Here is a 14,502-nt window from a genome sequence, read left to right on the forward strand (position 1 = left end):
CCACTGACCACAGAGTGACAGAGCTCAGCATATGTAGGAACTCATTTAAAGACTGGTGGAGAAGTATTCCAAGGGACGACCTCATGCAGCTGGTTCAGAGGATGCTAGTAGTGTGTAACATATTTTGCTTTGTTTACACTTTTGTTTGCTTACCACAGAAGTCTGTTTTTGTTATTTTATAGGTTTGATGTTTTTAGTATTAATCTACAATGTCAGATATAATTGTACTACTGTCAGGCCTGCAGTGCAGTTAAATCAATCAGTTCAGAAAGGTTTTACCTTAAAAATGTGGATTATTTTATATGTTTAGGATCATTGTCCTGAAAACACAACATTTATTATATGGAAATGTGCATGTTTAACATTGTTCGTGCAACACAAATGTGAACACACTCAGAAACACTTAAAGCTGAAAGCCAGCACTTAAACCTTGTCGTTGTTTTAAATCTAATATGCTGAAGTACATAAAAAACAGAGAATATGTTACTGTCTAAATACCTCACAGTAAGTGCTGCTTTCATGCTCTGTTTACAGAAGGTAATCTGTGTTACAGATGTACAGTTAAAAATAAATCTGCTCTCAACGTGTCTGTAGGCATCTATGCAGCTGACAGACTTTAAGACCTAGACATGTCTATTAAAAAAGAGAACTCTACTCTTACACTAGAGCCTGACTCCATGTATAACATGTGATGCATCACATCCAAATATAAAAGAGGGTGAAAAATAATGAGAGAAGTGTGTTCAGAAACCTCAAAATAACTGTACTGCTTTTGACTAAGGGCAACAGCAGGAAGTCTGTGGCATGAACAAATCGCACCGCTCTCCTGCTGAAGTCATAAATCTATGATTAGTCACAAGGCCCAACCAAACGATCACTCAGCGAGCGATCAAAATTTAATTCCCCGTCCATCACAATGCAAGGCCAAAGAGCCCCTCCACTGATCTGTCCACCCCTCTCTGCCTTCATTCTCTCCATCTCCCTCTCTCTCTGTTTCTCTTCCCCATTCAACAGGGCTTCCTTGTTTTCACATAGTTATTCATGCACTGTATCATTGATCAATCCTATAAGGTGGCACATTTAAAATCTACCCACCTCTCAACATCCTCCCCCCGTCCTCTCTCAATCTCTCTGCGCCTGTGTCATCCTGCATACAATGTGAGCTCAGCCTCTGGCTCGTGCAGGACAAGTTAAACTGATTCACCGGGGCAGAGCATAGCTTACAGCCCCCCCCCCCCCCCCCCCCACCAGAATAAATAAATAAATAAAAAAAAGCAGAGGACATTTTCTCCACTTGAACAAACATGACCCATACTTTCTTTCCAGACGTTTTGTGGATAAAATTTGTGTTGGGTGGGATCAAGGCAGAAGCACAAATGCATGAAAGCGTGCATGCAAATTCCTAAAATACCCAGCCGTTCTGCAAACTGTGGTCTCCTCTGTGTCTTTTAATGTATTTTTATGATCTTACCACTCACTCACTGTGCTCTTCAGGGACTTGCATTTGTTTCTCTAAAAGCTGAAGGTTTCCTTCGCTTACTCTCAGTGCACATTAAACAGAACATCATAAACCAATTACAGGAAGACAAAGGATGGTAGGTACTGTTGAAATGATGGAGAGGGGAACTTTAGTCTTTGTCTCTGCCAGTTCTACACATAGTATATTAATGCATATATGGTAAGAATGCTTTTTACGCATGGGTTTTTCTTGCAGCTCTTGTTTTCCTCTTTGATGCTCAGTCCACAGCAGCTCTCAGGGGTGAAAATGACAAAGAGCCTTAGAAGGCTCGATAGGTGAGATTGGATCGTCTCTTATCCTTTCACCCTCTCCCCTCCCTTCAATCAACCTCTCATTTATGTCAGGCATTTTTTTTTTCTATTGTAGTCTTTTATTTTATTTTGGAAGTGTCTCTCAGTTCGTCTCTCATCTGTTTCCCTCTCTCATGCATTAAAAGCACTTGTCAGTTATGTGTCCTTCCATCAGGCTTCTCTCCTCTCTCGCTAAATGTCATCTCCAGTATTAACCGCTTTGCTCTCCCAGCTGGCAGAAAAATGGAATTATATGGACCATACACTCTTGACATTTAAATTACAGACACAATTGAAAACCCTGCATGGATAAATTGATATACAGTGTAGTTAAGTTGGTACACACACACACACACACAAACCCACCAAAACACAAAATGTACTGGACTTTTCTGTCCGGACAAGACGTCTGATTGACTGCCTCAAAGAGGATTGTGTGTCTATCTGTTAGAGTGATCAAACTGGGACTGTAATCTGTCAGTGTGATGAAACAGATTAGAGTGAAAGACAAGTTAAGAAGATGAAGGTAATCAGTTTGGGAAGTGGCAGATTTAAATAACAGGATTAATACAATCAAAGATTATACGCTGCGCTCTTAACGCTCGCCTAAGTCGTGCCGACTCAGATACTTACAGATGGGGGTTGAGGGGTGTGACAAAGTGAGGGGGAGCGAGGACGGGTGAGAGAGAACGAGCGGTTGCTGTTGTCGGTGAATTGAGGAATGATTGCTCTCTTTCAGGCATGTATGATTGCAGTTCCTTTTGTAGCTTTGATGTGCGGCTGAGCGTTTGTGTGTGCGTGTGCATGTTCGCTCTGTGTGGTTCACTTGTGCTATCAGGGGAGAGCATGAGTGTGTCCAATAAGAGTGAGTGATCTTTTCTCTGGCACATTAGAGTGCGAGTGCATGGATGCCAAATGATACTACAGACGAGAAGGCTGAAAGGAACTGTTTGCTTTAACATCACACTCATACACTAGACACACACACACTCACTGAACTTGCTCTGTGGTGCACATCAGTCCAACTTTGTTAAAGCTGGTTTTGCTGTACTAAAAGATTGTGTAGCAGTTAAGACTCTGTGCTGGCCGGGGATTGAAATCCCGCCAGGACTCTCTCTGCTTTCAACATCCTGCTCTGCCTCCTTCCATCTCTCTGCTCTCCACATCTCCTTCTTTCTCTGTGTGTCCTCGCTATCATTCCCAACTTCTATCCAGCCCTCTGTATGGCTGCTGCATTAGTATGTATGGCCGTGTAGCTCAGGGTTTAGAGGTTTATGTCTCCTAATAGACAGAGATTTGTCCTGTCACACCAACACCCACATACAGCTTAAAGAGAGAGAGACAGAGAGAAAATGACTCCCTCCACTCTGTGTGCACAGGGGAGAGAAAGAACATTTATGTTCCTGTCTCATATCCAGAGAGAACAGTTCCATTTCTGTACAGAAAAATTATAAAGCATTCATTTGTGGCTTTCTCTTCTTTTCTCCCACGCTCAGCATCTTCTTCTTTCCCTCTCTCCCGCTCTATTGCTGCCTCTCTCTACCCCTTTCTCTCCCTCTTTCACTCGCTGTGATTGGATTAAGACCAAAGAAACAGAGTGAGGAGATGAGGAAGGGATGAGGGCTTATTAAGCATGTGAGAGGTGAGATGACATAAAGCTGTACAGAAAGAGATTGAGGAAGGGGAGTATGTGACCATGTGTGTATGTGTGTATGTGTGTGTGTGTGTGTGTGTGTGTGTGTGTGTGTGTGTGTATATGGCGCATTTCTGTATTTATCCTCGTAGAAGGTAGGGTGAGAAGAGGGAGGAAGTGAGGCGTTTAGCTGTGGAGCACTTTAATCAAGGGGCGAGCAATCCTGCATGACCCACTCTGTCATCTATTATTGATGCCTGCCTGAGCCAGGCTGATGAATCATTAAGCCACTCATCAGGCCTGGGAATTCTGCCTCCTCCTCGGCCGATGACACTCATTTACATAAATCACACGCTGCCATTTTTCACACGCTCACACATAAACACAAACACACACCCACATACAGCCACACACGCAAAGTTCATCGATTTTTGGCTTGCTTTGCGGTGCGCATGTCTCACGCTCTCTTTTTTTCAAAGCTTTTCCAAACGCACACGTCTCTGTCATACCTGGAAAAGACACTTTAAATCAAGCAATGAACACAGGATTTAGAACTGTGCCCATACCGTTCAAGCACTTGGTAGCTGCAACACCCGCACGCTCAGCGACAAAAGACAATATGTTCCACATCCCCCAGACCTCACATTATACCTGTTTCCTTGACGACAGACATGTCTTGCACATGTAGTTGAAAAAATTGCACGCGCACAAATGCATAGCGAACTTTACATGTGGAAAGAAGCGGGTGAAACAGGAGGAAAGAGAGAATGAAACAAGAAGAGGCAGAGAGAAACAGATTCTACAGAGTTTGTGTTTACTTCTTGCCTCTGGGTTTTATGGCAGAGGAAAAGTGGAGAATCTTAGGGAAATTGATGAATACCCATGGCATGCAGGCACACATGCACTCACACAATCCACCCACGCATTTCTTTTCATCTTTGTGGGGGTATCCCTTCCTCTCCACTCCTCTCCTCTCCTCTACTATCCTCTCCCTCTATTCTCTTCCCCTCCCGCTGTTTCCATGTCTTCCCATTCAGTGTTGTGACTAATCCCGTACCACACGGTAAGTATATACCTCACAGCAAGGGTAAGAAGGCCCCATAGCAGACTCCTGCAGTAACCAGCAAACACAATCACACCATACATACATACACAAAGCGACAGAGGAACCCGGCACCCTGCCCATATAAAGGAGATAGCCAAGGCCTTGTGGCTGGTAGCCGGAGGCTGCTTGCAGACCACTGTGATCCTGCCATCCTGGCAGTGCGCAGCCAGGACATTTCTGCACAGCGCTAAGCTGAGCGCCTGGCATCTCCAATCTGCTGAACATAGGAATGCTGCTGCTCATGATAATTGCAGTGGGTTGTTCTCTCCAACGTGGCTGATGTGAAGGCAGGTTGAAGCAAACCGCATGAATTATTAGTGTCTGCATCATGGCCCGTGCTGCTGGTGGAGGTACGTCTGATATAATTTGATGCATTGTTACTGATGCATGACCGACCCTGCACATCAGAATGTCCTACTAGGTCCTATCTGCTTTGATACATAAACATGAGAGTGCACCGGAATGAACAAACACGTGAGCACTCAAAATGTTGTTATAATACTACATGCATTTTTTCTACTTACGTGCTCTTGGTCTATTTTGCTTCCCTTCCTGTATGTATGTATGTATGCACATGTGCATTCTTCTGCGTGATATGTGAAAACATACAAGCAGTATATTTCCAGGTAGTAGTTCAATAATACCCTTTTTCATCTCTCTAAACTAACTAATATTGACCTTTTTGTCACTTATTTTACCCCAGGGCTATCTAGCAGAGGTCAGAGGGGAAGGTGAATGGTCAGAGGTAAGAGACTGTGGCTGAGACAGCAGAAATATGAAAGCCTCACATTGAAATTCAGCAAAGCCCTATTGATTAAAAAAAGCTTGCTATTAAATTAGTTCCTAAATCTACTGAAGTCCAAAATTTATTGTAACATAAAGTGCCTTCATGCCAATTAAAAATGTATTTTCTTTTTTCTAGACAGCAGACATCCAAATAAAATTTTCATCATACAAATTGCCAGCACATATATATGTACATTATATAATATGTTTTGAATAATTATTTCAGTCCTTCAGTTCTCCTGATTCAGTCTATGACTTTAAATGGTCTGTGTGAGTGTATGGGTGTACCCAGCTGTGCGAGATGCACCAGAACAGCCTATTCTGTGCAAGGCACAGCAATGCAAAACATGAAAGCCTTGATCTTATGTCAATGATTTCAGGGAAGTGAAACTTGTTCATATGCATTAAAATTCCTCTGCCACTTTGATCTATAAATGCAACGTGCCTGCTCGACTTCTTTCAGTCGCAGTTATTTTTATAAATTGGCCTTATGCACATGAAAAGTGCAAAAAAATATGATCTGAAGATCAAGCTGCAGATGAAATCCAAGTTGCTTTATTCAGAAGGAAGCCCTTCAGTCTCTGCAAGGCTGGGAGTGATTCCTGGGCTTCTGCTCAACCAGGAGGTGCTGGTTCACAGCCTCTCTTTCCCTGAGCCATCTCTCCTCCGGAGAAGAGATAATTAATTTGTCTGAGCAGCTCTTAACCTGGGCCTGTGTGTCAGTGCTCGAGACACAGGCAGCCATTCAGGCACACAGGTGCAAATATGTGTAACATGCACACCCACATGTGCATGCAGGTATGTATGCATGCTGAGTTAATGGAGTTATAATTGCACCCTCACATCTGTTCCTATGTGAACGCATTAATCCAGATAGTACAGTAGAATAAGAAGCACAGTTAGAGAGTGAATGGAGGTAACGGAAGAACAGAAATACTGACGACCAAATAAAGCACACCCTCTCTTTTCTTTCATTCCTTCAAGGGTTTTTCAGCAATATTGCCACTGTAATATTGCTCCCATCGCCTGCACACACAAACTTCCATATAGGCATATTGTGCACACATATCCACGCAAACAAAAACCCACACACACTAAGATTCAAAGGCCTTAACAGCTGAACCCTTGACCTGCTAAAAAATGAATGGGCTGGAGAGATGAGACGAAAAAGCAATAGGAGAGGGAGATAAGAGGGGTGTCAGGGAGAGGGGGGTGAAAGCAAAGCTATTGGCTAGAGAAATGCATGGGGGAAGAGACAGAAGGCAGGGGCAAATGATCGTTTAAAAAAAGGAAAAAGGCAGAGACAGAGGTTGCAGAGTCGAGGAGAATAAAAGAGGATGAGATCAAACCATGAATGAGACATGACATCCTAATGACTGTGAAACAAAAACGCTTTCATCTCTTCATCTCTCACCTGTCGTCTTGCTATCTGTGTTTCCTCTTTTTTTTTTTCATAACTTGGGCTGGGATTCTCTTTTGATAACTATGATTTGAGGTTTTTTGCGCGTATGATTTTGTTTGGAGCGTGTCTTTCAGTTTCTACATGAGCTGGTGTTCCAGATGGTTCATCAAACATCCTGTAATTATCAAACACTCTCTAATTGTATGTGAGTGTGTGTGTTTATGGGCTGGTGTGTCTCCAGGTAATTATCTGATGCTGCGATCACTAATGACCACACAGACAAACATCTGTCCCAAGGTAATATACAAAATGAGAGGTTGGCCATCTGTTGTGCCCGTGTGTGTGCATGTGCATGCATGTATGCGTGTATGATAACTAGTGCATCACACCAAACATACATCTAATAGCAGAATGTTCACTATAAAGATGTTTTGCACGCTTGGTGATCAAAACGTTAAATCAACAGAAGCAGCCCTTGCTATTCTGGCAATAACAGACAAACTATTACCAAACACTCTCAGCCCACACGATACCCTCCAAACGTGCTCACACACGCCCACACAGAGCTCACACAGGTCAGCTCGGCCCCACAGACATCCATACAGTTATGCCACAGGAGCAGATTTTACCTCTCAGGCATCAGACCCAAACAGGAATAAATAAATCCTTCCAATTCATAAACCAGCGTCTTAAGTCTAACAGACGTGTTGGTCCGAATGGAGGGTTGTAAATGTGTGCAAACATAAGTCCTCTGGGTGAAACATCCTTTATGTGATTGAAAAACAGTTTTGTGTGAATTTAAATAGTCCTTCAATTCATGCATTCAAATCAGGGTTGCGTGTGTGTGCTTGTGTGCATGCTTGTGTTTCCAGTAGGCAGCAGGTCAAAGACAAATATATACAGTAAAGAATGCATCAGTTGTCAGTAAATTGAATAAAGACCGTCTCCATCTACGGGGTGAATAAGCATCACAGAGCCAGCCAAACACACTTGTGCAGAGGTACAAAGACACCTGTACACAGGTAGGGATGAATGCGCCTGTGCATCTTGTGCCTCCCCTCTTATTCGCCATCATTCATGAGGGTGTGCTGTGCTGTTGTTGAGAGACTGGCAGGTTACGCCACCTCAAACAACGGGTTCATTTACAAGTTACACAATGCAGCACAAACAAACAGACAGGAAACTTGCTAGGTAAAAGAAAAACAAACAGAGGTGGGGGTGGGGGGGGGGGGGGATAATCAAAGAACGCTGAGAATGAGTTTGGAAAAGTCAGAAAATACTGAGGCAACAGAGTAAAGACATTTGTATTTCCTCCAGGGAACCATCCTGGTTATCAAGTAGAGGTTATTATGCTATGAAGCACTAATGAATTCATTAGCTAAATGAAATGTCAATAAAGGCTTGAGAGAGTGTTAAAATCGATGCCAACTGTCTTGCTCAGCCCCTCTCCCTCCCCTTTCTCTTCATCCTATCTCACCCATCTGTCCCAATTATCCACCTTTCCCCCCAACACACACTCGTGCACGCACTCTCTCCGGAGCGTTGAGTGTAAACTGTGATGGAGGACATTAGCGGTGATCAGTGGGAGCACTTTGCAGCGGTCAGCAGGAACGGTCCAGTCATACAGGACTTTAGTATTCAGCAGCACTCACCTGCTCACTCTCAAACTGCCCCACTAGAGCCTGATGGCTGAGTTGGTGCGTGTGTGTGTGTGTATGTGTGTGTTTGTCTGCATTAACAATACACTTTATGACTGTGAGCGACTGCAGCATTAGGGGCCTTGAGTCTGAAATAGCTTTTCTGACGGCACAAGACTCAGCAACTCTACAGCCACTTCTAAGCTTGTATCACAAATGCCTTTTTATCTTAAACTCACATTTAACTAATCTCTTTCTTTCTGACATTTGTCGAACTTCATAAATGTCAAGACGCTGTTACCAGCTTGATTGCCCCCTGGGAGTTCTTTGATACTGAGCCGGTATCACTCATTATTATGATCATCGTTAAAAGTGCACGAAGATTCCTCGGTATCGTGTTTACAGCCATGAGCAAACTGGCACGCCAAATGGCAAACCAGTTGGCTCATCTCACCTCTGTCCCCTCATGATGGCTTAGTATTTGTAGCTAAGTACTTGACTCGCTCAGAACGTGGCTGTGTTTTTTTGCAGCTAAATACTTGTTTCAGGATAATTGTTCAGGGCATATGTTTAAATGCCACCTCATTTACATAAACACTGTTCAGCTCCCCGTGGAATCAATGGAAACACGAGGGTGAAAACACAGTCCCAGCCACACACATGCACACACACACACACATACACGCCTGCACATTTGCACTCACTTTGACACTGTTCTGTATCGCTAAAGATTCATCTGTTTTCTGCAACGGCAGTGAAATATACATCAAAGTGGTATTCAGCAGATGAGCAGCTAAGTATGCACACACACAAGGCTGTGGTATTCTACAGGGAGGGGGTTTCTAAAGGGAAATGGGGTGATAGAGGGAACAGAATTAGAGGGTTTTCGGACAAGAGACAGCAGAAGATATGGAAGGTGTATATCGGTTTGGATCAGCCTGAATAGAGGGATGCATCCGGGCTGTATCTGTCCTCCTTGCACTCACCTTTCCATTGCTACAGTCCTCCTCCTGTCCTCCCTCTATTCTGACACCAAGAATGAAAAACCTTTGAAATGTTAATGAGAGTTTGAAGAATGAGTCACCACTGGTGATTAAGCACTAATATACATACGGGAGCCAAAATTTAGACACGTCCGAGAGTCCTATCACAATGACTAATTAGTGATGATAAAGTAGTAATGAGCAAAATCTTAATCTAGACATACCACAGCACTCCACGGGGAAGCTAACTAAACAACAAAGCAGAGAACTCTTAACAAACACGAGAGGATTTGTTGTGGAGGAAGAGGGGGGCTCCGTGGCGAGACGGCTGGTCTTTACCCCCTCGTAGGCGCCCAGTGTTTTCTTATGCTGCAACGCCTTATCAAAGGGAAGATACAAGAGGTTACCCCTGACAAATCCCAGTCGTAATATCCTTTGTACTCCACTGATCCAAGCTAAATCAAAGAGCAACTAGCTGTTGTGCTGGCTGGCTACAATGGAATGGACAGGAGCAAAAGATGCTGCTCAGCATGTCTTCAAGAGGTGTGTGAAACTCACCCGCTCTTGGCTGAGGGACCGAACACAAGAGGTCACTTTTGAACTCTCTGACCACAAGCGCTGCCTGTTTATCATGCTGACAGGCCCATAAATTGGGCCATGTCTAAACTAATATGGATAAATCTGAAAGCGTCTTTTTCTTTTTTTTTCTTTTTTTTTTTTTAGTTTTTGACCTTCCGTACCTACTTAGCCAGCGTTTTCCAACACTGAAAACTTTCCACATGTGGATTTATCTACATTAGTTCAGACATGGCAGCGGACCTGAATGATGTCCTTCCTACAGTGAATGACACCTATTACAAGCCTGCAGCTTGGAGAGAAATATATGTGTTCAACATCATGTGAACTTCTATTTCTACCTGCCTCAGGAAGGTCAGCTATAGTTGAGCTTGTAAGACCCTGAAGCTGGTGTGGATTCAGTGTTTTGGTCAGGGACACTTCAGCAGGATGAAGGCCTGAATTTAGACACTCTTATCACTGCCTGGTACTGACGTTGTTTGCTTGAATGGTCTCCTTTCACTGTATTTCTACATTTTGATGATATTCGGGCACTTATGGGTTTGAATTACGGCTGCACAGACTCCTAATGTTCAATGTCACATCTGATTTGACTGTTTAGTATAGTATGACAATTCAGTTACTGATAAGCATAGTCATTTCTTGTGTCACAGCAGGAAAAGTAAAGATTATAGAATTAATAATGGCTGAATTCCATTTAGCTGCTTCAGTTTCAGGGTCCCGGTACTGTGCATGCTGGCTCACTGTCACACTGTCGTGGCTTTCTGGGATGCTTGAATAGAACAGAGTCATTGTTAATGTTATTAGAGACTCCTGTGCCTTCCCTACTAAGTTAAAATACAAGTTAAAATGTCTGCTGTGAAAAAGGTCTGTTGGGATGGCGGACCTCAAAACTGGAGTTGAGATAACATTGATTTATTTTAGGAAATGCAGTCTTTCACAAGCACTTCAGTGCACCAGCAAGAAGGGATTTTCAAGCAGTTCCTGCTCTTAACAGCCTTACTACATACTATATAAACCAAGAACTCATCTGAAATGTTTGCCAAAATGAGTGCTAACAAAGCTTTTTAGGAACCTTAGTTTGGGGAATATAAACAAAATATGCCAAATTTCTCACTGTGTGTTCAAAGAAGCACTTTGCCTTCATAAAACATAGTGTGGAGATGAACCTTTCCTGTTTTGAATGCTTCAATATCTAATCAAAGAGGAAGTCACCAATAATTTGATTATGGAAGGAACTCACAATCATCAGTCTGTTTATCATTTTGTTTTTTAATAGATTAATTGTTTTGTCTTTAAAATGACAGTAAGCTGAGAGAAACGACCACCACAGTTTTCAAGTAGCCAAGGTGATGTCTTCAAATTGCTCATTTTGTCTGAGCAACAAAAAACAAACTCAAATGTATTGAGTTTGCAATTATACAAAAGGCATTCAATTGACTATCAAAACAGCTGCTGATGAATTTTCTGTTAACCCAAAAAATTGAGTAGTCGGCTAACTGTTTATGCTCCATTTGTTTCCAACTTTTGACAAAAGTAATGATACATTATAATGGAATGCCCACCTCAAAGCCATGTCAGGTCTTTTCAAATTAATTTTCATAGCATGCCAAAATTAACAGAAACTTGCCCGCGTGAAAAATAGGCAAATGCAGCCATCAGTCTAAAAATGTAGACATGCTTAATATAGTCAGTTAAGTGCATCCAAATTAGACTTTCTGAGAAATTAGACTTGTTTCTAAGACAAGACTAAACTTGTTGCAAGAGCAATAAAAAAAATGAGCATTTGATGATTCTACAAGGAGATCAATGAGCTCTGAGACAGATAATTAAAATCAGCAACTTTAAAAGGGAAGTACTAATTTGTAGAAATTGAGATATATGCATAGCCTTCTGTAGAGTGTATATAGTCTGGAAATAAGGTGTGTGTGTGTGTGTGTGTGTGTGTGTGTGCGTGCGTGCGTGCGTGCGTGCGTGCATTTAAGCAGAGGTTTGCACATAAATTTGTTAATATGACTCTTTGCAGCATCTCTGCTAGTCTGACTGTGTCTACTCAACACTGTTCGCTCATTCCCATCACATAGTGAGCGCGGGCCGAACATGACAGACTGGTAATGACTTGAGTACGAACACACACACACGCGCGTGCTCACACAGACACACTCATACACACATACCAGCTGCTACTTTCCTCCTTTCTCATCAAACTTGTCATCAGCTCCGCCAGTTTGTCTCGTCTCACATTAAGAGCTCATGAATAATGTGTGATTACCAGAGACCCTCAGAGCAGCTCCTGAATCTACAACACACATACACACACACACACACACACACACACACACACACACACACACACACACACAGAATAATTCACACAGTCTAAAATACCATGTACATATTTACATTTACTGTCACTTTCTCTGGTTTTCTCTCTGCCTTATTTCTCTCACTGTCACACACTCTTTCTTTGTCTCTGCAAGTGCACACATGCACGTAGAAACACACACACACATATGCACAAACACACACAGACAGCAAGTGCTCACAGACTGAGTCAGTTTGCAGCTAAATGCCAGTTTGGTGGCTCAAAGGAACCACAGGCACCTGGGAAAGGTCAGGGAGTTACGCTACTAGGATGGGCAGGTCACAAGTTCACACACACACACACACACACACACACACACACACACACACACACACACACACACACACTAACATAGACCAACACACACCTAACAAATACTCCCCAGGTAATTAGTGCTATTTTCGGCTGGGCAACTCATCTCCTCCTGAAAGCACTAATGTAATTTGATTCGTTTAATTCCCATAGCTGTGAGAGAGTGAGAAGGAGGCATGGGGGGGCAATGGCTTCATGGTTGGATACCTAATTTCTCCTCTGTTTAAAATGTCCATATTCACTGTCCTCTACCAAAAAAGAACAAAAGCAAAACAGAACAAAACAAAAACTTTCTTTTATGGCTCACGAAAAGAAAAAGATCATCTGTTGGAAAAAAAATATCCACCTGTCATCCACCTCCTCAGTAGATGACAGTGCCACTGGGTCTGCCAGGCCGTTGTTGTCTCATATCCTGCACCCACTGCTTACACACTTTTTCTCGTCTTCCTACTGTGAGGAAGTTAGTATGACAACACTAATTTCCTAACCCTTATAATGAAGTAGCATCAAGAAAAAGTGTAGACAAGTGGATAAAACAGACTCCTTTACAAGCTCAGTGATTCAAAGTGGGTTTTCCAAAAACAAAATCAAAAAGACATGCGCGCGCCCGCACACACACACACACACACACACACACACACACACACACACACCTAGCAGAAATCTATTAAGACCTGCATGTTCTCTTACCGGTGAATCACTGGTTGCGGTTGGACACAGCGGTCCTCTGAACACTCCCTTGACGCGCCGAAAGTGTCCATTGCTCAGGTGTGTGGAGCTGATAACCAGGTAGTAACACGCGCTGCACGCCATCCCAGTGGCCTCACGGGGCTTTGGGCCCATACACTGTACCGCGGGTCGCCCTCGGTCGGGTCCTGGGTATCTGCACGGGTCCCGCACGGATGTTGCGCAGGTGAGAGCGCGACCGGGCCGGTGCGACGGTGGACGTCTCACTCCTGTCCTCTGTTGTGAAGTCTGTGCCTGCATTTAAAAAGGGGGACCAGATGAGAATGCGCCCCGTGGGATAATAATACTACGTGAGAGAGAGAACAACAGACAGAAAGAGACAGACAGAAAAACTGAGAGACAGACAGGGATGTTAGACTGACCGAGCTCTGCCGCTGGAGTCTGCGCTTGGCATGCTGTCGTCGGTCGGGCTTAAATAAATGAATGAGCGCCTGTGGAGTGCCAGAGGAAGAGAGGAATCCATCCAGTCTCTGTTTCTCTCTCTCTCTCTCTCTCTCTCTCTCTCTCACACACACACACACACACGCACGCACACGCACACGCTCTCTCTCTCTCTCTCTCTCTCTCTCCTTCTCTATGTCTTTTATACAGTCCGCTGGTCCAGTCTGTAAAGTGTATGCAGCCTCAGCCAAGCAGCAGCAGTCCTGTTGTGTCCTCAGTAACGAGAAGGGGAGCAGGCACTCTCGCAGGTGCGCCTCCTCTTCACGCACACGTCGAAGACGGAAGAAAGGGAAAACATCTGACCCCTCTTTCTCTGCCTCTTCCCTCTATTGATTGGCACCGGGTTTAAAATCACCTGTTTTGTGAATGAAATTCCGCCGCACGAGGTGGGCGAGACGGCAGGTTCATCCAGAGCAGTCCTGTAGTTATTATCGGGCTCCAGCGCAGACAGGCTGAAGTGGTTCAGATTCTTTCTCAAGGAAGAAACTCTCTCTCTCTCCCTCTCTCTCTCTCTCTCTCTCTCTCTCTCTCTCTCTCTCTCTCTCTCTCTCTCAGACTCTCTTTTCGGGGGGCTGCACCGGACCGGATTCCTGTAGCCTATAAAATGCAGCCCGTGGCCGTGCGTGGGTCTGGGATAGGGGGATAATTTCTGTCCACGTTGTGCTTGAGTAACCCACAATTGAACCCCCCCACCCCCCCACCCACC

General features: G+C 43.8%; 1 protein-coding gene across 1 annotated transcript in view; it reads right to left on the reverse strand.

The window, feature by feature from the left end:
• znf804b (zinc finger protein 804B) overlaps nucleotides 1-14,295 on the reverse strand; it is a 33,460-nt gene extending 19,165 nt beyond the window's left edge. Inside the window, exons 1-2 of the mRNA XM_076738208.1 lie at nucleotides 13,718-14,295; nucleotides 13,299-13,589 (exon numbers count right to left, since the gene is read on the reverse strand). Of these exons, the coding sequence (XP_076594323.1) occupies nucleotides 13,299-13,451 (153 nt within the window). The 5' untranslated portion in view covers nucleotides 13,452-13,589; nucleotides 13,718-14,295. The remainder of the gene's footprint in view (nucleotides 1-13,298; nucleotides 13,590-13,717) is intronic.
• Between the last annotated feature and the right edge of the window lie 207 nt (nucleotides 14,296-14,502).

The sequence above is a fragment of the Chaetodon auriga genome, chromosome 8 (assembly GCF_051107435.1).
Source record: "Chaetodon auriga isolate fChaAug3 chromosome 8, fChaAug3.hap1, whole genome shotgun sequence".
NCBI lineage: Eukaryota > Metazoa > Chordata > Actinopteri > Chaetodontiformes > Chaetodontidae > Chaetodon > Chaetodon auriga.